Genomic DNA, 25755 nt, shown 5'->3' with positions numbered 1-25755 from the left:
AATCATTAATTGGCTGCCTCCTGCATGCCCCCTACTGGGGATTGAGTCTGAAACCTGGGCATGTGCCCTAACTGGAAAGCGAACCAGGACCTCCTGTTTCACAGGTCGACGCCCAACCACTGAGCCACACTGGCCAGGCTTAGGGCTGCTTTTTCCAGAACTCAGCTTGAATGTCATCTGCTCAATGAGGCCTTCCCTGACCACACAATATAAACAGCTCCTCCCCCACCTTAGTTTCTCTACTGTGTGCTCATTTTACTGACTCCTTCGTGCTACGAAGTTATCCACCTATTCACACATTGACCGTCTCCACTATGAGAATCGGCTTCATCTCTTGTTCATCACTGTATGTCCTACACCTAGAGTCAGCATACACTACACATAAGGCACTAAACACTCATTTGCTGAGTAAATGAAAAGGCTGTAGTATTAGGTCACCAGGGACGTGGGAATCCGGAGGCAGAAGTCATGACTGCCACGGGGGGAATAAGGGAGGTTCCCAGGGGGAAGTGACACGTGGGCTGTCCTGAAGGATGAGTAGGTATTTCTCGGTCAGAATAATGATTTTAATAATAGCAGCTGCTACTACTTTTCTGTTTTGCTTGTATGTGCCAAACACCATAGTCGGTTACTTGGTATGTTTATTACCCCAGCCTCCTAACAGCTTGGCTACATAGAGATTATCCCCATTTTACAGGTGAGATAACTGAGGCTGAGGGGTTAAATGATCTGCCTGAGGGCTTGGGAATTGCTCTTAGTCAGTTGGATAATTGTTCTTCTTCCACGCCACACAGGAAGGGCAGGAGAGGAACTGGCCAGATACTAATAATAAAGGTGCTTAACCTGCTTACACTCTGTATTTGTCGTCCCACTTTCTCCCCACAATAGCTGAGGTAAGTGGGAAGTCATCCTACCCATACAGGTGCAGCTCAGAGATGGGCCCCAAAGTTCAGCTCCCCCACCAGGTGTAAGTGGGTGGTGAGAAGCCAGGCCCGGATGTGGGGGCCGCGACCACCTGGGGCACAGGAAAGGGTGGTGAGGTCTGTGGTCCCACCGCGCAGGGATGAGTGGAGCTGCTGGTGTGGAGGGTGGCACAGGGCAGGGGTGGAGGTGGATAAGTCAGGGTTCGGCTGTTGGTCGGCCGGCGGCTGTAGGTCGGATCAGCCTGGCCACCTTTGTGTAGCTGTTCAGGGAGAGAATCACTGTGAGTAAAGTCGCGGCCTTTCCCAGGACCAGCCATCAGGGGCTCCCGCGAGGCCTCAGCCCAGCTCCTGCGGGCGGGGGAAGTGGGGGTCTCCAAGGCCGACCTCCAGAGCGGGTGGGTGGAGGGCGTGGCAGCGACCAGGTCCAAGCCCGCCGGTCGCTCCCCCCAGCACATCCAGCCCACAGCCCAGTCCCTGCCCCCGGGCCCCGCGGGGCCAGGCTGCACCAGAAGAGAACCCGGAGCCCAGGCCGGCAGTTCGGACCGGGCAGGGGGTGAGCCTGCGGGAGTGGCCGTGCGCGAGTGCGCGGACCGCCGCGGGCGGGGCTGTGGGCGGCAGGGAGGAGCCCGGCCTTAGGACTCCGGGCTCGGGGGTCTTGTGCGGAGTGTGGGCATCTTCAGGATCCGAGTCTCAGATCGGGGCTCAGACGCTGAACCCCTCGGATTAGGCCCTGGAACAGGAGCAGGACCTCCCCTTGCAGAAACCCCTCCCCCTGGCCCCCCAGATCCCCCCAACCCCCTCTCAGCCTCCTCTCCCCTCCCCGAGGCGGGCCACGTGGGCGCAGGCAGAGTCGCTGTTGGCCTGTATCTGGGTTCCCCGAACCTCCCAGGGGAGGGACAGCAAGAAGGGGGTTGGCGATGGTGGATGCTAGGAGGGGCTGGGAAATGGCTGCAGCAGGGAAGAACCAGGCCTGAATGAAGTCTGCATCTGGACAGGGTGAGGAGAATCTAGTTCACTTCCCGCCTCTCCCCGCCCCGGCCCAGGACCGAGGCTTGGCCATCGCCCCCTCACTGGGCCTTCTTTCTAAGCGGTAGGAAGCTGCCCGAGGTGCTGATGCGGCGGCTGCCTGCACGATTAGGATCTCCTCTAATCGTCAGGACCAGGACCCTTTGGTAAACGAGGTCATTGAGGTGACTTGCTGGGCTGGAACCCAGGTCAGCCCTCTCCCAAGTGGAAGCTGCCATGCTTGACAGCCACCTGGTCCTCATCGGCACCCTCAGCTTGTGTCATTGAGCATCACTCTCCTTACGGAGTCCCTGCTGTCACCGCAGGCCCCTGGGTTCTCCTTACAGTTTAGGGCAGCCCTTCTCAGTTCCTTTGTGCACTTCTTTTCCTACCTCCGACAGGTCTCCAGAGCTTTGAGCTCGGCCACTTGTCTTCCCATTCAGACACTGTCCCTGGGGGAGCTCAGTGTGTGCCCTCCCCAACATGGGGCTTCATTGAGGAGCCCCCCCCCCCCCCCCCCCCGCATAAACACAGAGGCAGCTCTCTTCAGAGGTGGAAACCTAGCAGGCAATGGCCTGGATATCTGCCCCAGGATGTTACACATCCCAGGGATGGCACCATCATCTGCCTGGCCGGTGGGAATGTGCATGTAATGGGACCAGGTGTGCGGGTCAGAGGGAGGACTGAAAGGAGGGAGGTGTCCATACACAAGACTCCTTTAGCCTCAGTGTGGCCCTTTCTTGTCTGCAGGGCCCTGTTGCAACGCACAGGGCAGCAAGCTCTGTGTTGGGCTGGGAAGGATCCTCACAATGTGTGTGTGTGTGTGTGTGTGTGTGTGTGTGTGCGTGTGCGTGTGTGTGTTTTATAGAGGTTGCTTCTGGAGCAGAAATCCCTGGTTCTGTTGGGAGAGGGGTGAGGAGACAGGCCTGGTGTCAGTTGCTCAGAAAAATATGGACGTCATCAATGCTTCCTGTGGTGATTCTCTGTAAGAATCAAGCTGAGCTCCTTTAAAGGGAGCCCTTTAACAATGACCTTTAAAGGGGGGTAGTATCCCTAAGGGTCATGAAAATCTTCAAGGGGGATGAGTGTTCCTTGGGAGCCAGCTTTGGTGAGGGCAATAGGTGGGGCTCCCCCTGCACCCCCAGGTCCCTGAGGGTTTGGGGTTTTAAAGGGGAAGCTATCATGGCCCAGACACTGGGATCCTCACAGGACACGTCTCTAACCAAGGCAGAACTGCAGCCCCTCGGCAGCCCCTAGCCTTCTTCCCGGCCCGCCAGCAACACACTCATCGCTCACAAGACGGACCTCCTCACTCCCTTCCCGAGGTCCTGGGATTCAGAAAACTGGTCACCTGTGCCGGGTCCCAGTTTTCTGCCCAGAGACCTGCTACATCCCTTGGTCAAACCCCCATGCAGATCAGGTTCCTTTCATTCAAGGACCTCTGGAGGGGCTTACTCTGCTTCTCCAGCCACACATGTGACGCCCCTGCCCATCCCCTACTCGGGCTGTCTGAACTCCATGGCCACTTTCTCTGAGAAACTTTCCTGGCTTCCCCCTTCAGGTATCTTCTCAAACCAGGCCTTTAGCTGTCCCGTGCCCTCACGCAACCTTTACTAGTCATAACACTGGGACTCCTTTACCACAGTGACTTCAATGATCAGCACTGAGCAAGACACGAAGTGGTTGCTAAGGAAAAGTCGGCTGTGTGCGGGAATGAATGGGGGGCTTGAGGTGCTGTTTTCGAAGCTCCGGCTGAGCTGTCCTGGCTACTGAGAATCAGCAGATGTCCTGGGACCCTTCTGATCAGAGGCCTGGTTTTCTCAAGAAGCATGACATTTGGATGAGCTTTAGGACCGAGCCTTTGGCAAACAACTGTTACCCAGAATGACCCTGAGCCAGCAGGGACCCTGCTTCTGTTTTCGCTACAGGCTTCAGCTCTGATCCACCCAAGGGCTCAGCCTGCTGTGATTTGGTACTGTTTCTAGGCTTTCATGGGACCTGACCTGGAAAATAATTGAAAATATACATTATGTGTTGGTCTTTGTTCCCCATTCCCGGCATAGAACTCCTAAAACACTTAAAATTTCTTGGGTGATGCTTTTGTTTTAATGAGGTGATTCTTGGTGGGCTCCTGGATAGCTTCAGTAGAAAGATGAAGCCACAAGTAGAAGCTTGGAACTCTCAGCTTCCCCCCATCTTCTGAGAAGAGGTTGAGTTAATGATTGATCGTACCTACATGATGAAACGTTCATAAAATCCCAAAAGCATGAGGGTTGGAGAGTTTCTGGGTCGCTGGAGCTATTGGGAGGGTGACACGCCTGCAGAGGGCACTGAAGCTCTATGCCCCTTCCTCTGTATCTGGGTATTCATCTGCAGCCTCTATCCTTTTATGGCAAACCAGTAATGTGTTTCCAACTTCTGTGAGCACAGAAGCGCCACGCCCCTTCCTTCCATCTGGATGTTCATCTGCATCCTTTATCCTTTTGTGACAAACCAGTAATGTAAGTGTTTCTGACTTCTGTGAACCATTCTAGCAAATTGTTGAGACTAAGTAGGGGGTGTGAGAACCCCAATCATACCCAGTCAGAAGTACAAGTGACAACCTGGGACTCAAAAGTTTGCATCTGAATTGTGTATGTGTTGTGCGGGGGTGGGGAGCAGTATTATGAGACGCCCTTACCCTGTGGGAGCTGACTATCTCCAGGTAGATAGTTGAGTTAACTTGTGAGACATCCAGCTCCCACACGTCAGGTGTCAGAAGTGAAGAGCAGGAGGGTGAGAGAGAAGTGTCCTATCCTCCATCTCCTAACATCTCCCACCCACTCCCATCTCATGCTGACAACTCAAAGGAGCTGGGAATTGCTCAGATTCCTCTTGCCTGGGTGGGTAATGAAGAGTCCTCATGCCCACTTTCAAATGACAGCCATGGCTGGTGTGCTCAGTGGTTAGAATGTTGGCCTGTGCACTGTAGGGGCATGGGTTGACTCTTGGTCAAGAGCATGTATCCAGGTTGTAGGTTTGATACCTGGTCCTGGTTGGGACAGGTGTGGGAGGCAACCAATCAATGTGTCCCTCATATCAATATGTCTCTCTCTTTCTCTGCCTTCCACTCTCTAAAAATCAATGAAAAAAATATCCTTGGGTGAACATTAACAACAACAACAACAAAATGTGCATGATGTGCGTGCACACACACAAATGGATTCAGAGAAAGACACGGCTAAGCCAGAGGGATTTGTTTTATTAGATTCCAGCAAGACTATACAATACTGTTTCATGCAGATTAAATGTGAGACTTTGCTACCCTGGGGAGGGAGCACTTTCACTGCCACCTCTTTCCTTGGTGTCAAGGGGTGAGTGTCAAGGGGAGCTCTCAATATATTCTGCATGGGGGACAGTTGGGATTGTGACTGGGGGTGGAGGTGAGACAGTGGACAGCTGCGGGCCCCTTGGACCTTGAGTCTTCAGAGGTCCAGGGACCATAGGACCTTGGTCCTTGGCTGGTGGTGGCACTAGAGGATCTTGATCTTTCAGAGGCACCGAGATGATAGGAACTGGATTCTTCACAGGCTCAAGGACCACAGGACCTTGGTTCTTTGGGGGCTCGGGGATCACAGTGCCCCGATCCTTGACTCGTTCTGGGACCATAGAACCTTGATTCTTTACAACTGCAGAATCATAACCCTTCAGAAGCTCTGGGGCCACGCCACCCTGACCCTTGACTGGCTCTGGAACCACTGAACCTTGGTTCTTTGCAGGCTCAGAGAGCATAGGACCTTCTTTCTTTACAGGTGCTATGAGCATGGCACTTCGATCCTTTAGATGCTCTGGGACCATAGGACCCTGATCCTTGACAGGGGCTGGGGCCACAGGACCTGGATCCTTTGGAGTCTCTAGTACCATGGAACCTTGATCCTTAACTCTTGCTGGAACCATTTGATTACTTAGAGACACCGGGAACAAGGAACCTTGGTCCTTGACTGGTGCTGAGATCCCAGAACCTTCATTCTTTAAAGGCCCAGGGCCTGTGTGATCTTGATTCTTAACTGCTGTGGAGACCATGGAACCTTTATCCTTCAGAGGCCCTGGGACCCCAGGAGCTTGATCCTTCAGAGGCCCTGGGACCCCAGGAGCTTGATCCTTCCGAGGCCCTGGGACCGCAGGAGCTTGATCCTTCAGAGGCCCTGGGACCCCAGGAGCTTGATCCTTCAGAGGCCCTGGGACCCCAGGAGCTTGATCCTTCAGAGGCCCTGGGACCCCAGGAGCTTGATCCTTCAGAGGCCCTGGGACCCCAGGAGCTTGATCCTTCAGAGGCCCTGGGACCCCAGGAGCTTGATCCTTCAGAGGCCTTGAGACCGCAGGAGCTTGATCCTTCAGAGGCCCTGGGACCCCAGGAGCTTGATCCTTCAGAGGCCTTGGGACCGCAGGAGCTTGATCCTTCAGAGGCCCTGGGACCTCAGGAGTTTGATCCTTTAGAGACTTTGGAACAGCAGGGCCTTGATCCTTCCGTGGCTCTTGGATCACAGGGCCTTGATCTTTCAGAGGCCCCAGGCCCACGGGACCTTGTTTCTTGTCTGGCTCTGTGGCTACAGGACCTCGATTCTTATGTGAGTCACTGGTGGGATGGACCTGGCTCCTGCAGAGAAGAGAGAGGTGGTCACTGTGAGGGCCAGAGCTCAGGTCAGGGATGGGGCAGAGCACAGATTGCCTGTGGAGCCTGGGCAGGGCAGCTCTTGCTGGAGAGCCAGGAGGAGAATCTGACTTCCATGCTCTTAGTATAGAATGTGGGGTCAGGTGAGGGGCAGGTTCGGGAACCAGTCATTCAGTGTTTGCCAATTGATTATAACCTGCACGTGGCACAGAGGATGGCACCCAGTGAAAACGGCAGTGCTCTAATGGGACGCAGGGTCCTCCAGTGGGCAGCCCGGCAGCCCGTCCACCTCACACTCCACCGAGGCCGCTCTTCCTTCCTCCAGGATAGCTGGGTCCATCCCGGGAGCCCCTCTTAGCTGTTTACTCGGACAACCCTATAGGCCAGCGTGCTCTTTCCTTGTCCTCATGGCCTTCTTCTTCCTGAGCCCCTTGTTAAGGGCTAACTGTGGGGAGGGGCTAGGGGCCTATGGCATGCCAAGAAAGAGGGCAGTGGGAATGTCCCCCATCCCCCATCCCTTGCAAACAGAAAGGTGTTTTTATCACTGACATTGTTTAGAACAGCCAGCACATGGTGATAATAATAAGCAGACCAGCTTCTAATTGGTTTTATTACTGCTTTTCAATTCTCTATGGACAATGTACCCAATCGTTGCCTGTGCCGCTGCTATTGCTGCACCTTTGCTAGATGACGGGCTTGGACTCCCCTCGCTGCATCTCACTTCCAGCTCCTTCTACTCTATCTGGGCCCTTGTCCGCTTTTACTCCAAGGCTCTGGGACTGATTTCCCTGTAGCCAAGAACCCAAGCCTCACCAGACTCCTCACAGGCTGTTTCATCTACCTCACTACCTCACCCCATCCCTCGACCCACCCACATGGTGGAGAGCAGGTGGCACCACTGACACCAAGGGCAAACATTGCCACACTCAGACATGCCAGTCTGGTTTGGAATGCACACTCCTTCCTTGCAGGCCGGGCTGAAAGTCACCACTCAGAAGTGGCCACTACCCAGTGTCACAAACCCTTGCTCATTCCACCCACAGTTCATTCCACTTTCTAAATCACTGCTCTCCATAGCTCATTGCAGCAACCCAGCAACCCTGCTAAGTGTGCAGGGAGGGTTTGATCACCCTTACTTGTCAGAGGGAGAGACTGAGGTCCAGAGAGGGCAAGTGATATGGAAAGTTCGAGGATCTGCGTGACCCCTAGCCTGCCTTCTGGAACCTGGTTTCGTCCCCTATAGTGCCTGGCACTTAGTGGGTGCTCATTATACTTTGTGGCCACTGAAGTCTTTAAGGTTAAAACCACTTTAGCATTTTAATAGTTCCTATTGGCTTCTAGGACTATGTCTTACTTGCTCATTAAAGCTGGTCCAATAAGACCTCTACTTGGTAACACTTTCTTAGCTCACTATGGTTTCATCTCTCTGGACCTTAAGTTTGTCATCTATTTCATTGGACATAATGATATTTATTTAGAAATTTATGATGATTAGAGATCATGTACCATGACATTGCTATATAATATTACAATTACTCTTCTATTTACTTAGAAGTAAAGTTACACATGGTTGGACTTTTAAAATTCAGACATGTCATTCTGACTCAGAAGCTTTTTACTGGTTAGAATCTTGAGCTTCCAGGAGACTGACATCTCTCAGCAGAAGAGTACACGGCAGCACAGGGGCCTATCATCTAGTCCCTCTTGATGTCTCTAAGCATCAAAGTGGATGGAGAGAAGCCAGGGTGGCTCCCTGGCTCAGCACGACACAGAGCACAGCTGCTCTGGCCAGATGGACACAGCTGGCCACCATCAGTGAGACCTTAGTGTTTGTGGAGAGAGCCAGCAAGGCCACCAGAGGCATACAGAACCCAAGGGTGGGATTAAAATACTTCTAGTGCTTGGTGGATGGCCAGAGAGGGAAAGTAAAAACCTAATTCAGAACTGAATCAAGCAGGAAATTGATTAGATGAACCCCATCAGGTAATGAGTGGGGGGATCATCCTGCAGAGGGATCAAGCTGAGACAGGAGACAAAAAAGGTGACCAGGGCTTGACTTGATCTCAGGGGCTTGGGTTGCAAAACCTACTCCATTGGCAAGGCATGGACTCAGCATCCCCTGATGCCATGGAGAGTAAAAGGAGGGCCAGCTCCACAGTGGAGTCACCGAATACATTTCCCTGAGTGCCTCAGTGGCTCTCAGGTCACACCCAAATTGTATTTAGTGAGTACGCTTAGCGAGTTGTAAACTAACTCAAAATTTGCTTGGATATTTTGCTTAGTAAAATAAGCAAATATTACATCGCTTTGCTTAGTAAAGTGTTTCTTTAGCGAGTGTTTCTGGTCATGGGAAGGTTTAGAATTAATATTAGAAATGGTAAGTTAAATGAAATCTATAGTTTTACCTTTTTTTGGTACTATGTTTAGGAAGAATCAGTGTAGAGTTAGTTTGAAAGTATTTGTAATATTTAAAAATAATTTGGCATATTAGAATATGTAACAGATTAGCTTTGTGGTTCCAATATAAAATGTGCAATGGAATCATTTAGACTTGTGATTTTAAATGGGGAGATATAAGGCAATTCTATAAATTTTGTAAACAATGATGAAACGTTTATGACAATCCAATAGTTTTCATATTTTAAGCTTAGTTTATTTTAAATTATTTATAAGTTAATTTAAATTACTCAGGGCAATTAAGTTATAAAATCTCCCTTAAAATGTTTTGATTAAAATTTACTAGGCTTTTAAATGTTGCTTTGATCTATTAAGCATTCATTTTTATTTTTATTATTACTATTTTTAATTGATTTCAGAGAGGAAGGGAGAGAGGGATAGAAGCATCAATGATGAGAGAGAATCATTGATTGGCTGCCTCCTGCACGCCCCCTAATGGGGATTGAGCCTGCAACCCAGGTGTGTGCCATGACCAGGAATCAAACTGTGGTCGCCTGGTTCATGGGTCGATGCTCAACCACCGAGCCACACCGACTGGGCAAGCATTCGTTTTTAAAACCACAGCAGCCTCAGTTGGTTTTCCTGTGAACAAAACCGCCCTCAAGGACAACATAAAACTCTCATTGATGCTGACTGGCCACTACTTGGTTCCACACTGCCTGTCAGTGTCCCAGCTGTTAAATGCCCCACCACTCGCAGTCAGGCTGGCAGACGCAGCACTCACAGTGCCCTCTGTGTGAAGGAGACAAAGCTGCGCCCCGGGAGGAGGGGGGACTGGGCACATGGTTGGTCAGTGGAGATGGGCTGGATTCAGGCCCACGCAGCTCACAGGCCAGTTGTCCTCGGGCACGGCCCAACCTGCACAACCAAATCTGGCAACTTGAGCCACATGCAAATATTTTCAAGGCAGCATATGACACAGACCCTCTCCTCCCAGCCTGTGTACCCTCTCGGAGACTAAAATAGCCTTCTGGGTTTGTCTCAGCTTCTGTGCTGGTTATTGCCTGAAAGGTCTTGGGCAATTACTCCACCACAATAGATCTCAGTTTCCCCATCTGTAGAATGGGGATAACAGTACAAATGTCAGGGACTATTATCTGAAATCATAATTCTTGATTATTTGTAAAGTGCTTTGGGGCATCGCATGAATAAGTCCAGTGCTATAATAGCTAGTAACAGTTTACTAAATGCTCACACACTGGACCCTCATGGCAGCCCTGGAGGAAGACAGGGCAGGTGGAGGCCAGCCTTGCAGCCTTACCCTCCTTGCACTGTCCTCTGGCCACTGTTTTCATTTCTTTGCGCCTGCTACCTGGATTGCTCTCTTTCATCAACTTTTCCCTGTCTATCCTTGATGGCCTGGCTCGGATTCCACTTCTTCACCAGGCCTCCTGGATGCATCTCTCCATATCTCCCTTACAGCAGCACCATTTTACAGTCTCTCCCCACATTCACAGGGCCCCCCATTACACTCAGGTCTCCCCCATTAGATCATGAGCTCCCTGAAGGCCGGGGCCATCCTCATGGCCTGCAGCCCCAATGCCCAGCACAGTACCTGGAACAAAGAAGGTCAAATGGAAAAAGTCACAAATTATTGTTGCTGAAACCTGGTTCATCAGCTACCCTGTGGCCCCAGCCAAAAACCCAGAGTCACCCTGAAGACCTTCCTCCCCTCAAAACCTCCACCCAACTATCAAGAACCATCTGCTCCAGCTCCTAACATGTATCTCTTGAATGGTCCCATTTCTTTCCCTCCCTCCCTTCCCCTCACCAACTGTACCCTTATTTCTGTCAACTTCCTAACTAGTATCCCCTGCTCCTCATCCAATTCGTTTTTCATACAGTAATCAGAATCATCTTTCAAAAAAGCATATCCCTTCCCTGCTTACAACCCTCCAGTGGCTTCTCCTTGCTCTCAGAATAAAGAGTAAAACCTGTTACATACCCCACCTGGCTGACCGGCCTGCTCCCCCTCCTTCCCAGCGCCTGTGCCCCAGCCTCGCAGGTCTTTGTTCTGTTGCTCCGTCTGCCCTGCTCCTTTCCATTTACGGCTTAGCACATGTTGCCACTCCTGGAACATTCTCTTGCTCCTTCATCAATTGGTTAATGCCTACTCATCCTCCATCTCCCAGCTCCCTAGAGCGCATTCCCAGGGAAGCCTCCCCTGACCCACAAATGTGACCAGGTCCCCTGCTACAGGCTCTCCGCGTCCCTTTCTTTCATACCCTTTCTCACAGTGAATTACTTCATTCTTTTGGATTAATGTTTCCCCTACCAGACTGAAGCATTCAGAGGGCAGGACCATGTCACATATCTGCATATCACTGTATTCTCTACCTAAAACAGTACCTGGCTCAGGGAAGGCCCTGACTAAATAAATACCTGGTCAATGGATGAGTAAATGAGATTCTATTCTGTGCCAGGCTCTGTTCTATTTGCAAAATGCAATATTTCCAGGTTACACGAGACACCCTGAGTCTTAGGAACTTGATTTTCTGCCCTTCTTCTCGTTTCCATGGAGACAGGGATGCCCCCTGGGTACACACACACACTGACTTTGGATCCGTGCTTTATCAGAGTCTGGAAGCTGGATCATCGAGCCCTGCCCCAGACTATCTACAGAAAGGGCTTCCTTTCCTCCCATTGATTCCTGCCCTTGCACACAATTCTAACCCCATAATCAACCATGTTCTCTCCCTTGACGGTCTCCTGATGGAGCATCAAAGCAGCCCAGAGATGGGGCCGTGCTCCTGCCGTAGGGCCACGTTCAGAAATGAGGGGCCTGTGGACCCTGTCCTTGAATCCCGTCTCCAGAGCCTACAAGAAACTCACACTTCCTGAGCAATAAGCACATGCCAGGCGCATTGCTAGGTGTTTCACATAGATCATTTCTTATCATGCAAAGGGCAGCCTGCTGGAGGAGCAAGCACACTGACTGGACTTCAGGCTGGAAGAGCTGGGTTTGGATTCTGACCCAGCTCCTTCATAGCCATGGATGTTATCATGGGCGTGCCAGGCTCTAGGCCTCAGTTTCCGTAATCTATAAACTGAGATCACAGTGCCCGCCTTCTGGGGAGGATTCGTTTACATGAACGCTCATGACATAACCCATGGAATTCGGGTGATGTTTTGTAAACATTAGTTCCTAAGAGGGACTTAGTGGTCTAATTGTGTTACTCTATAGATGGGAAACTGGGCCCAGGGGGCAAGCGACTCTCCCAAGGGCTGAGTCAGGACCCAGGCCACTTAGGGGCTCTGGCAGGAGGTGGGGGTGGAGATGGGGTGGGGGAGACAGTAGACAGGGCGATTTTATGTTTTCTCTCTCCTCTTGTCTGCCACCCTGTTCAGGCATCCACATTTCTCAGACAACAACCAAAGCTTCAAACGCAGTTATGGAAACCACAGAGACCCCAGGGGGAGTGCCTAGGAAACCATCTTCGAAAGGCTCATTATTCTTATAAAGAATCTGCGGGAGACAAGGCGTTCTCGAAGCAAGAGCTCTGGCTCCCGCCTGGCTCTCCCACAGGGCTCCGCCGTAGCCTCTGTTGCAGCAATTATCATGGTGCTTGGCAACTACCTGCCGATCCCCCAGATCATGGGTTAGGTTTTGTTCATCTTTGCATCACCATTATCTAGTGTCTGGCTCGTAGCAGTACCTGGCAGACATGTGGGAGTACCGATGGCTGATGTGTAGCCTTTTCTTTTTATTCTATTTTATTTTTTTCTCTTTTATCCATTCACTGGACAAAGTCTGTGTTAGGCCCGGAGTGACTGAGACTGGGGCCCTGACCCGAGGGTCGCCCTGTGTGGAGCAGGGAGACAGACCTGTAAGCCACGCCGTGGGCACTCAAAAGCCACCAGAGCGCCCGCACCACGTCAGCCCTGGCCCTGAGCCTCCCCCAGCCTGTGTCTCTTCAACTAGAGAGGCCCAAGGTCCCTCCGGGGGCAAGGACGGCCCTGCTGGAGAAGTCCTCTAGGCGGGACACACAGCCCTGCCCTGGGGTCTCTTTAGCTTGCTCTCAGTGCAGCTGTCCAACCCATCCCTCCTCAGCGACTGAAGAGTTGGTTCCAGTGTCACTTCCTCGGTGAAATCACCCTACCCTCCAGCCCCAGGGTCGGGTCCTCCTTGTCCTGTGTTCCCTCAGTGCATCCCCCATCCCTCAGCCCCTCACAGCAGCCCCATCAGAGGAGTGGCCAACTGTTGAGTAGCTGCCTCTCCAGAAGGGGGCTCTTTGAAGGCAGAAACCACATCTGCTATATCCTTCCTCGCTGTCCTTCCCTGCATCCCTCACCTTCCTCCCCTCCCCCTTTTTCTCCCCTCCCCCTTCCACAAACATTTAGCAGGTGCCTGCTCTGTGCCAGGCCATTGGATAGGAGTGGAGAGGCAGCGAGCTCTGGCCCGGGGCTGGCAGACACTGAGACTTCCATCCTAAAGGAGAAGCTGAAGAAAGAACTTGCACAAGATCACATTCTAAGCACCACATTCACATGACACAAAAGATTTCCTCGTTTTAACGGCCTCGGTGCCCTTTTGTCCTCCCCAACTAACTTCTTTATGGTTTTCTGACAGGACTTTGTATGCAATGTGCACCCTGGATTCTCACGGCAGCCCTGCCGGCCAGGCAGTCAGGGGTCGCCCGCACCCCCACTTATGGGTGGAAATGAGGCTCAGGAAGGGGAAGCAAGTTGCCTAAGGTCACATACTGAGGTTGTGGCTAGGTCAAGTCCCTAAACGAGGATGACAGACTTCCAGTCAAGCTCTTTCCTCTCTGTAACAATATCCCTCACGGGTGTGACCTCAGCTACAGAGATTCCAAATTGGTCTGCAGACCACTGAACTGGGTCTGGCCTGAGAGCACCCTGGCTGGCTTTGCCTGGTGCAGGAGGTTGGAGCCACTGACCTCTGCAGGCCCCAGCTCTGAGATCCCAACTGCATCTCCTGAGAGAGTTGCCTCCTTTGCCCCTGCCCTTCCTGTATCCACTACCCAAGGAGCCCCCACCCCCTGCCCTCTGCCCCAAGGGTTACCTCCTGGTGTTCAGCAGACCCTGGCAAAGAAGCTAGTCCCAGAAAGGAGCAGCACCCTGGTCTGAGAGTGCCACCCACACCCACACCTGTGAGCCCTACCTGTCCGGCTGCCAATGGGTCTACCAGCCCAGGGCCTCACTGCACAGGAAGAGCATCTAGCACCACAGCTAGGGAGAATGCTGCCACCACAAGGCTTAGTTTTGGACAGGGGGCTGTGGGCTTGGAGGGAGGTAACTGCTGACCCAACTCAGCATCTATGACCTTCATCTGACTCATTTTTCTTTTTTAAAATTCTTTTTAAAAATTCTTTACTGATTAAGGTATTACATGTGTCCCCTTTTCTGACTCATTTTTCATAGACAAGAGTAGTTAGAGTCATCAGAAGTTTTGGAGCAAAGGGACAGGATGAAGAGACTGCTACTTCAGGAGGCTGCCCATCTTCTTTATAACAGGGATCCCACGGACGGATGGCCCCAAGGACTGGACCAAGAATGGGTTTTAGTCACACAAACTTGGCTTCAAAGCCAGGCTCACCACTTACAAGCTGTGTGACTTTGTCATTTACTCACTGAGTCCTTGATTTCTTTATGTTTAAATGGGGATGATACCTACAGACTCTCTAGCCCTAGGGCTAGGATTAAATGAGAACAAGTGTGTAAAGGCCACATAAATGTTTGTTCTCTCCCCGTAAGCTGTGCCAACCTGCATTTTACAAAAGTGGAGCCAGAGACCTGGTCAGATTCCTGGTTTGGATTTTCCTCCACCAGCCCAGGCTCCCTGCAGGTGGGCGTTCTCCCCAAGCTCAGAGAAATGGCCTCACCAAGCGGCTCGATGGCTGTGTTTTCTGCTCTGTGCTACTGTTGCTGTAGTCCTTTTTGCTGTTAAATAACTTTTCTAGATATAACCTCCTAAGAAGAACTGAATAAATTCCCACTTGTATAATAAATATTTTAGGAAGCATCTTTGGTTGTTTTAACACCAAGAAGGCAAAGTCAAGGGCATAGCTGACTGTCTCAATGAGCTGCCAAGAATCTGGTAATCCTGCTAATGACCCTTTTTAAAATGCAAAGGGCTAGACTAAGGCAACCAGACAGTAATGGCTCAGTTCATGTCTAGCTCTGTGCTCCTGGGAACTTGCAAATCAATTTCTGTCCTTTCCTCCCACCTCACCTAAAGCAAAGGATGGGATCTTGAGCAATTAATCAAAATTGGCTCCATGTGTCCAGAGGGGATCAATGAAAATGAACGTGTAATTGCAGAAATGGAATCTGTACCGGGTGATTTATAGGCTGTGCTCAGAGACGAGGGGCCAGGGGAAGGGCTGGGGAGGAGACAGGGCAGCAAGAGCCACACTAGATGGGTTTTCTCTCAGGCTGCTGTGTGGCAGAAGGAGTGGATCCACCAGATGTTGCTCCATCTACCACACCATTGGGCCCAAGGATGGTAAGTAACTGGGAAGTGGTGGTCAGCAAAACGACCCTTACATGAACTATTGCCACTTTACAGTCTACAGAGGACTTTCACAGGCATCCTCACTGGGCCATCTGACCAGTCCTGTGAATCACAAACAGGTATCCACCTGCCCTCCCAAACTCAGGGACCAAACAGGTTCGAATAATGCTGCATCCCTTGCTGACCAAACTCAGACTTTTTGAATTTGAGAAACAAATAGATTTAGATAGTGATGAATACTTGTATTACTATTATCTCTTTGAGACTCAAAGAAACGAAGCCAAGGTCACACAGCTAGTAAATAGTAGAGCTTAGATTTAGATCCAGGCCTGTTGGTTCTAACTCCCAGCCCTTCTTCCTAAGCCTTGCCCCTGAGGGACGCCTCTCTGGAGTAGGGAGCTCTGCACTGGGCAGGGGGTGGGACTAGTCACCCTTTAAGATGACCGTATAACCAAGAGTCTGTGGTTTTTTTGAAGTCAGGACTGTTCAGAAAAAGCGGCTATGTGAAGTACAGAAGCAGGCTGGGCATTATAGAACCAGCTGTGGACTGCTCTGTGCTTTGCTATTGCTGTGACCTCTCTGGAAACCACCTCTTTGATATGCGCAGGGCCAGTTATTAGGCAAAATAAAGCCTTATGGAGGCACTGTAGTGAATATGGAGGCAGATGGTGAATGTCATCACTCATTCCTTCACTCATTATTCATTCAATGAACACTTTAGAAGACATTCTCTGTGGTAGGCTTTGGGCCAGAGCCTAGGGCTACAAAGGTGAACTGAAGGATCTGGCCCTTGCCTGGGGGGAGCACAGTCAGTGGGACACACACACACACACACACACACACACACAGGAGCAGGTGACACAGTTCATGTGGTAAGTTCCATGATGAAGACACACAGGGAGCATCTTACCCAAACTGGGAGGTGCAGGAAAGGCCTCCTGGAGCTGTCCCCTGAGCGGAGTCTTGAAGGATGAGTTAGCCGGGTGGAGAAGCAGAAGGGCAATCTGAGCAGGTGGGGCGGCGCGGGGAAGGCATGAAGGTGAGAAGCAGCATGGTGCACTGGGGGACAGGAAGCTCCGCAGGCCGCCGGGAGCCCCCGGATGGTGGAAAGCAGGGTGTGATATGGTCAGATTTGCATGTTCTAAAGACCCCTCTGGCAGCTTAAACCAGTCATGTCCTTCTCTCAGCATCTGAAGTTCCCTTGGCCCCAGAAAAGGTGTCTGGGTTGAGGTAGTTAAAATACAATGCCAAGTTCACAAGTGATGGAGGACCACTTATATGAGGACAAGGGCCAGAGAGTTAAGCTCACTTCCACTGTTTGAAATACAATGCACAAAATAGTGCTGTCTGACCCAATGCCTCAGGCAATGGACACCAGGTTCATCTCGGTATCTCCTGTACCAAGGATATTTCTTATGAATGCAAATCCATTGGATCATTCTGTATTCAATAACTATGCATGTTAGTCACCCAGTCAATTTAGTACCTGAAGGAGAAAACGGGTGTATTTGGCTGAGACAAGTGGTCAATTCAGTCAGGATGTCTGAGCTGGTTGTGTGTGAACCCCTGGTCAAATCCTATTTCCCCTGTTTACATCTGGGTCCCAAGATTGAGAGAGGATCTAGGTAAGACCTCTGGAGGGCCTATACGTCTTGACCAGACTATGTCAGCATGAGTCCAGCTTGTCTGCAACCTGATTCGCTGATGACTGAGCTTCCCTTTGCTGTCTGCTACCTGGCAAACACCTGCTCCACAACGTCAGGAGGGGTCAATAGAACGGCACAGAAAGGAATACTCTGTGAGCAATCAATGAATATAAATTGTCAGAATCCTATTGTTTAGGTCTTTAGACTCAAGATGATTCAATAGCTGGAATTCCTAATCCGATTGTTTGCCCAACTGCATGCTTTGTCAGAGAGTACTCATCGTTAATAGTGAACACAGGCCCTGCGAGTATTGTAAAGGGAAGGGGAGGGGTCTGAAAGGACCTGTATTTAGTGTCCACTCTGGATTCCCTATAGCCATTGTGTCACTTCATCCTCATTCCTCTGCTCTGAGGTGGGTATTAGTGTCCCTGCATTGAGGATGTAGGCTCAAAGAGGGTAGGGAGGCAAGGTTGCAGAGTCGGCACTGATTTCCAGCCATGAAACTGGTAACTAGGTGCACTGCCAATGTTAACCAGCAGTCACATGACAAATAATAAAACCCAGGCAGGTGTACCTTGGAGATAATGCTTTCACTCCAGACCACCACAGTGAAGTGAGCATTGTAATAAAGTGAGTCTCAATCTTTTTGCTGGTGGAGGGTCTTACTTTCAATTTGTTAAAAAAAAAAAAAAATGCAGTATTTGTGAAGTGCGATGAAGTGGAGCGCAATAAAACGAGGCATGCCCGTATATAATGACGTTAACTGGTATTACGGGTATTCTGGGATGGTCTAGGTGTTAGAGGGATCTCCGCATCCAGTGGCAATGGGATGGAGGAGGACTGGAGTAGGTGTCTGGTTCTGCAAGAGTGGAGCCTAGGAGGGGGTTGGCCCCATTCAGTTGAAACAGCTGCCCAAACCCTGCTGGTCTCAGGCTGGTCTAGGGTAGGGCCTTGCCTTAACTGTAGATGGCCCACGGGCTACATCCTGAAAGAAATGTTTTTTATATCTGTGGTCCTAAAATGTACTGCATTAAGACATTTTAGCAGTAAAAGGAACTTAAAACCAGGAAGACACAGTAAGGGTGGTGGTGGTGGTGGTGGGGGCGTGTCCCAGGCTTTGTGAAATGGGACTTGACACTCCCCAAAGCTATGAGAAGAAGGTCATAAATTTTAACCCAAGTGAAAAACAAAACAAAACAAAACAAAACAAAACAAAAAAGCACCGAGGGAAGAATTTCACTAACACACAAACACTAAGGAAGAATTAAAAAACACATAACTAGTTTAGTAATATTGAACTATTTTAAAACTAGAGGGCTGATTTTAATTCTGTTTGCTGGTTTAGGGAGGTGGTGTTAGGAATGAGTATGGATCCACCTCCTGGGCTTCGGGCAGCATCAGCCAGCACGGTGAGGGGTGCGGGCTGAGGCTCTGGGAGAGCCCTGCCTGCTGGGCTGCAAAGGGAGAGGTAGCCGGGCTCCCCACCCGCCTGCTTTCTCTGTTGTCAACTCCGGCCCTCTTTCTGGTTCTGAGTGTGTCTCACCTTCTCTCGAGCTATTCTCTGTGTCTTTATTTATGTGTTTTTCCTCTCTCTCTGCTTCTATTTCTACCTCTCTCTTGCCTTTCTTTCCACCTCTCTCAATCCCTGGTTTTGATCAAAACAATCCTTAACTGGTGAAAATAGAGCTGAATGATATACTTTAATATGTTTTTATGTATGGTTTATAGATTGAACAGTATTTTCTGTTTTCTGCCTCATACAAAGGCAGGCAGGTGGGTATAACTTTTTCTGTTAATCCAGAAAACAAATATATGGTGGTTTTCATATGTATGACCCTTGATTGATTCCTACCAAACCTCCTCCCCCAAACCAAGAAATTGGGGGCCAGCAATAGGATAAAAGACCCAGCCTAGAGCTCCTAGCCTAAAGCAAGAGAGGACCTATACTTGTTGCCCGCTATGTGGGTGAGAAGCATGATGGCAGGGAGCATGCAAGGGTGTGGGGCGCAATCTGGGTGTATGAAATGGAGATCCCAGTTAGCAACTGCCCGCTCACATGGCACCAGGCCTTCCCGTGTCAGCCTCTGCCACTGTCCAGCCTTTGCCTTGACCCTCCCTGAGCAAACTGCTGCCCCAGGACCTGAGCTCACCTGGTGTTGAACCCTCCACCCCTTTGCTGTGCACTCCCTCTGTCTGGCATGTCTTGGCCACCTGCCCATCCACTGAGGTCTTCCCTGATCCACAGAACCAGCTAGAACAAATTCCTCCTGCTGCCCCACTGTGGTCAGAGGTGGGGGCTCAGTCATCCTGGTTCCCTAGTGCCCAACACAGTGCCTAGCACAGAATAGGTATTCAATTAATGTTGGAAAAGGGAAGTGGGATTCCACATAGAACCTTTTGTCTCCCACTTTAGCAGAAGGAAATCAAAGTGGGCAAACTTGGCCCTAGCTCCGAGGTTCCCTCCCAGATCTGCTCTCCTGCCTGCAGGCCTGCCCCTGCACACCTGCACCCCACCCAGTCTCCAAGGCTCCCTCCCCCATGAGGCCTTCTGACTCCTACGCCTGTCCTTTACCTGAGCTTCCAGCCACCTGCTCTGTTGCTACCTTACGTGGGCCTCTCTTATGGCTGTTTCCACACCCCCATGTTAGGCACACACAAGACTGTCACCCCACACAGTGAGCCAGCCCCCCGAGGGTGACACTTCCACAATGACCAGATGAAATGAGCAAGGGAAGGCATCTCTGCCATTCCTTGGGAGAAAAAAAGCTAGAACCCACCATCCTGCTGGTCGACAGGAAGCAGGGAGAGGGTCGGACCCAGCCTCCCGGCGAGGAGAGGAGGCACTGAGCGCAGGCGGTCACTCACCCCCAGCAACACGGGGTCAGGGATCAAAACGTTACACTACCTTGTTGGCCAGTGGGTCTCCCGGTCCATCTTCGCCTTTCCCAACACTTAGCTCTGACTGCTCGCAATTAGTATCTGAGAGGCAATCTAAAAGAGTCAAGCTGCATTACGGAGAACCCCAGAGAAACTGCAGGGCACAGCTCCTCTCGTGGAGAGTGGCTCAAATGGCAAAGCTTGGTCCTTCACCTACTCAGCTGGGCCTTGCCAAGGAAATAAGATCAAGAAAGTGGCGTTCGACTTTAGCATTTATTTAAAATTGGAAAAAACGGTTTGCTTGTTTGTTTGTTTGTTTTTCTGAGCAGGCACAGACCACAAGCACGTCACAATCAATTGGCTATACATGAATAGTTTTGTCATTTTCGTACTAACAGCAGGAATGAAATAGCACCGAGAGAGGTGTGCGCTACACATTACATACACAATCTGTGGTATGCAACAAAACCCAGGCCACAAAATCGGAATTAGACACTCCTGTCTGCCTCAGAGAGGCAAAAGCATAGTGGGCCAAGCGGGCACGCCAGCGGGGACCACAGAGCTGCCGGAGCCCACGCCCAGCTTCAGGGATTATGTTTGCAGGCAAGCAAAGCAGAGAGTGGCAAAGCTTCAGTCCTCGCTCTCTTGCCAGGGGAGTTGAGGAAACCATAGGGAAATGTACAAAACTGGGAGGAACAGGCATTGGGAGCTTGGTCACCTTCAGAAAGGCAAAGACAAAACACTGCTCGTGGAAACGAAAACAGTTTCCACCAGTACGTCTGGGGTACAGAACAAGACGGCTGAGTTTTATTTGTAAGCAGTAGAAATCAAAGGAAGTTTCTTGCCAGTGAAAGGACATATTCCAAAGTGAACTACAAACCGGTGTGAAAAAGCTGGGGAAACTGAAGGGTGGGAAAAGACATTACACAGGTCATCTAAAGCCTCGACTCAGGCGCAGCAAGGTAGGGAACTTAGTCCCTGGGGCTGCCAGGTGGGTGGCGAACTCTACAAGTTGGGCAACACAACCTTGAACCAGACACAGGGATCAAATCACAGGTATCCTGGTTGTGCTGCTGTACAGACAGATTTACTTACACGACTCACCATGTCTAGGACAGTGTCTGGCACACAGGCATTCAGGAAGTGAATACTGAATGAATGGTTTCCTGTGCATTGTAAAGTTTGATTTACTTGATCTGCAAAAAATATACGACTATGCTACGGAGAAATCCAAATTGTGGCTAACAACATGTCTGACTAATTTTGAGAGAATGAGAATATATTGCAAATTATCTGGATAAAGTTAAGATCATGTTGATAGAGATCTCTGGTTCAGATTAAGATTCGCTAGCAAATAGCTGGGATCAGTACTGCGACCGACTCTGGTCATTTCCAGGTAGGCGTCAAAATCTGTGATTCAGAAACACGAAACTCCTCCCATCTTCTACCTTTTTCACTGCCTCTCCTTCCTCACAGTTCCATACTCTGAGGTAGAAAGGGAGACGGCAGAGGGCCTGGCCGAGGGCTTCGGTGTTCGCAGTCCTGTTCTCTTAGGAAATGTGGCCCGCATGGCACATGTTCAAGAATCCACAAAGCACTTCTCCATCAGCTTCAAGGTGACCAACAAAATGGGGTCAAACCCAGACTCGGTGGCTTAAATGGTCAGAATAGGAGACAGCACTTGGAGGCCCTGCTTCCTCTAGACCGGAAGGACTAAGGAACATCTGAGGTACGGAGCTGTGAGAACCTCACTCCTCGATACTTTCCGTACCAAGGAAGAGCAGGCTGAGCAGAGGCTTGGCGTCATACAACAGCCCAGCGATTTCCAAATGCTGGCGCCAGCGAGCACTTTAAGGACACGAGAAATAAATCATACCGAGCAATACACACGCCACAGGTTTGCAAATGTAATTTTTCTGGCAGGTATTTTGGGGTGTTTTCACAACAGCTCTCTGACTAACGCCTACAACACGACACGACTCTAGCACAGCTAAGATGGCCCTGGCCACCCCTGGAGGCTTTGGCCACACAGACACACAACACACAGTTCACTGCGAGCTGCTTTTATCCATTAATGAGGTCAAAAATGCTTGCTAATCACCTAGCAGGGAACTCCCCTCGCCTTAGCTAAGTCACAGACATTTCCCCAACCCGAGGCTCAGCGCCCTCCGTCCTCTCTGAGGAGCAGCGCGAGAACAGTCCGGGAGAGTAAACATTGCCACGCTTGTCACTGCGTCCACTCCCTGCCTGTGTTTCTCAGAAGCAGGAGAGTCACGTTCTAAACACTATCCCTACACCTTGAACTTTCTTCCTCAGTCACCTGTAACCAGCCGCCCTGCAAAATCGGCAGCACCGGGCAGGCAGCCTGCTGAGGGGAAACAGGAAACGACCCTGCCTTTGCGTCACCTCCCCACGACCTTCACCCTGCCCTAGTTTCAGTCATCAGTGGGGGTGGACAATGGAACGCCTACTGATAAGAAACTAAATGGGGCCACACGTTTCTAATAGAAGATTCTATGAGAAAATGACTTAAATTTAGCAGACACAACTAAATGTATTGACATTAAGGCCAAGGTTTTCTTGTGGTTTTTGTATTTCTTAAAAAATATTTTCACAAATGTTGTCCATTGCTGAAGTCCAGGTTAAGCTTCTATAGCAGATGACAACTCTCAGAATTTGGAAAAGAACACATTTACCTGAAGTTCCAAATTGGTCATCACTGACTGACCTTGGGGAGGAATAGGAGGAGGACAACTCCCACAGACATTTCTAAGCACAACCGGGAGAGTCCCTCCGCAGCGGCTGGGCATTGCCGCTGTGCGCTAAGCCCTGCCTGCCTTCCTCCCCGGCTCGTGGCCTCACAGCCAGTGAGCCACACGGCCTGGGGCTCCAGGACCCCGGGCATGGCACGGGCCACGCAGAGGAGAGGCACGCCATAGGTCTTTGAAACAAATAGGACTCCTCCACTAAAAGAAACCAAACCAAAGGGCACCTGGAACACTCAGGACCAAGACAGACGAGAAGCCTCTAATCAATTTTGTGGCCTTTTTTTTGTTGGTTGGTTTAAAAAAGAGAGAGAGAGAGAGAGAAGAATAAAAGGAAAGTGCAGTGAAATTTACTCTTTCGCCTCAGCCAGTTTATTGTTCATCTCTTTACTTTGCTCCTTGTCGTCGGGTTGGGCTTGGGCGGCGCTGGGGCCCTCCGCGCTCTTTTTCTTGAAGGCCCGGCCCGACACCACCTGCTTGTCTTTGGCCTTCCTCGGGGCCTTGTGGCTCGCTGAGGTCTTTTTTGGTTTGGAACTCTGAACACTAGGTTTTTCCACCTGCACGGAGAGACAGACAGACGGAAAATACGGAAATACAAAAGGAGAGAGAGTGGGAGAGAAAATTTAGAGAGAAGACACAATTAATGAAAGGATAATGGGAATGCCGACATTTGACTCTGAGGGAGCAAAGTGTTCTCAGTGAAGTCCGGCCACTTGGCTGCCAGAACTCTCTGCGCCCCCTGGTCAGTCATTGGCAACACTCTCACTGGTCACATGGGGCCTTGGGCATCTCACCCGAGACATCCAGGAAGTGGACTGTGCTACTATTTGCACTATCTGTTTCCCCTCCCTGTCCAAGACAGGCAGGTATAATTTGCTCTAGTCAGTGAAATGTGAGCAGAAATGACTGGGTCACCTCCAGGCCCACTCAGTCAGCCTGTGCTTCCCAGTGCCTACACCCCGAGTCTCTGGCTGCAGAAGTGACAAGGAGAGCTGCACCAACCCATGGTGGGTGTGTATTATAAGAAACTAGAGGCCCAGTGCATGAATTCATACACAGGGGTGGGGGCTTCCTCAGCCTGGTGGCGATTAGGGCTGATTGGGGTGGCCGGCCAGGTGGAGGGACTGTGAGAGGCTGGCTGGCTGTGAGAGGTTGGCTGTGGGAGCGCACTGACCACCAGGGGGCAGCTCCTGCATTAAGCGTTTGCCCCCTGGTGGTCAGTGCACACCATAGTGACTGGTCGACCAGTAGTTTGGTCATTCGGTCACTTAGGCTTTTATATACTAGTATATAGGTAGACCTCTGTTGATGTAAAACACAGAGATTGTGGGATGATTTGTTAGCATAAGCCCACCTTTCCTTTGCTTCTGTCTCTGAGATGGTGCACACAGATGGAAAAAAGCCCTCACTGAGATGCTTCAGGCCAGGCACCTTGTCTCAGTGAGGCCTTCACAACTGCCCAGCACCCGCTCCTCCTCTCAGGCTGGCTCCTCTGCCCGTACTTTCCCGAGCAGCTGTTCAAGCCCATCCCCTCTCCCCAAGCTCCCTCCTCTAGCTCTGCCCCTTTGTTCCTAGGAGATGGCCTTGCCTGCTCTTTCTCAAGAACTCTGGGGTCACTGAGTGTGATCCCTCAGTACGCCACCTCCCGTCCATCTCTAGATTTATTTTCCCCAATCTTTCCTCCTTCTTCCCTTTGAATCTTCTTTTGTCCAAAGCCAGCCCCATACCCTGGGTCCTACCTCATCTGTGAAAGGTGGACAGAGATGCCACTGGGCTCCTGGGCTGGGCCACTCACTCACTGAGGTCCAGAGGTTTCCTGTCACCCCAGACCTGTTCCTAAGGTAACCAATCGGCCTGGTTTGCCGGGGACAGAGCTTTCATGAAACATGGAACTCTCAGGGCTACAACTAGAGGAGTCCAGGCAAACAGGCTCGGTTAGTTATCTTACCTGCGTTGGCCAAATACGAAACCACTGAGTGCAAGACCTTAGGGCAAAAGCAGAGAAAAGGCTGTCTAGGGTCTCCGACTTTTTCTGCTATTACAGCTAGGAGAGCTGATATTTGCACGAGTCCATGTGACCTGACCTCAGAGAACAAGCTCTGGCATATATGAGTCCTATGTCAGCAGCGGAATCTCCAACATGCTTCTCCCTCTCTTGAATGCATTCTGGGATGCAAACAAGGCAAAATGGTGTCATTAGAGGAAAATCCCTGAATCCACGTAAGTTACTTAGAAATGCAATTCATTCACAAACTACTCATTATAATAACAAATTACTCAAAACACATCTTGCAGCTGACATGACAGGTGTGTTGTGACGACTAAGGACTGCTGGTGGATGGCATTTATCAAGGGAAAGGGTAAGAAAAGGCAGGTGATTTTCAGGGACTGGGAGGTGAGGAAGTGTCTGGAGCTGAGGATGAGGCAGGGGCAGGGTGGGAAGGAAGCCAGGCAAGGATGCCTCCAACACTGGGCCAGCACTGCAGGAGCAAAAGCACAGTTATTTTATGACAAGGGGTTTAGGGCTCAGAGGAGATTTTCTGTCACTTTTTTCCCCCTAGGTTTCTCAAAATCAGAAGCTAGTTTTCTGCACAACTGCCAGTCTTTACACTGTTTTTATTTTAGATAATGTTCCTTTTACACATTCCTTTTGAATTTATCAAAGGTTCTTATTAATAAGCCCCCTCTATCTCAGTGAGCTGCATAAGGGAGGATTTAAAAATATACATTTATATATTTTTATTGATTTCAGAGAGAAAAGGAGAGGGAAAGAGACAGAAACATCAATTATAAGAGAAAGTCATCGATTGGCTGCCTCCTGCACGCCCCACTGAGGATCAAGCCCACAATCTGGGCATGTGCCCTGACTGGGAATCAAACTATGACCTCTTGGGTGATAGGCCCACGCTCAACCACCGAGCCACCCCGGCCGCCGGCTCACGGGAGGGTTTGG

General features: G+C 50.5%; 1 protein-coding gene across 1 annotated transcript in view; it reads right to left on the bottom strand.

Annotated features, from left to right (window-relative positions):
* Nucleotides 1–5160: 5160 nt before the first annotated feature.
* Nucleotides 5161–25755, bottom strand: part of MAP6 (microtubule associated protein 6) — a 78419-nt gene continuing 57824 nt past the window's right edge. The window contains exons 3-4 of the mRNA XM_036324934.1: nucleotides 23157–23359; nucleotides 5161–6564 (exon numbers count right to left, since the gene is read on the bottom strand). Coding sequence (XP_036180827.1) covers nucleotides 5289–6564; nucleotides 23157–23359 — 1479 coding nt within the window. The 3' untranslated portion in view covers nucleotides 5161–5288. The remainder of the gene's footprint in view (nucleotides 6565–23156; nucleotides 23360–25755) is intronic.

Source organism: Myotis myotis, unplaced genomic scaffold (genome assembly GCF_014108235.1).
Source record: "Myotis myotis isolate mMyoMyo1 unplaced genomic scaffold, mMyoMyo1.p scaffold_m19_p_10, whole genome shotgun sequence".
Taxonomy (NCBI): Eukaryota; Metazoa; Chordata; class Mammalia; order Chiroptera; family Vespertilionidae; genus Myotis; species Myotis myotis.
This window is presented reverse-complemented; position numbering and strand designations above follow the sequence as displayed.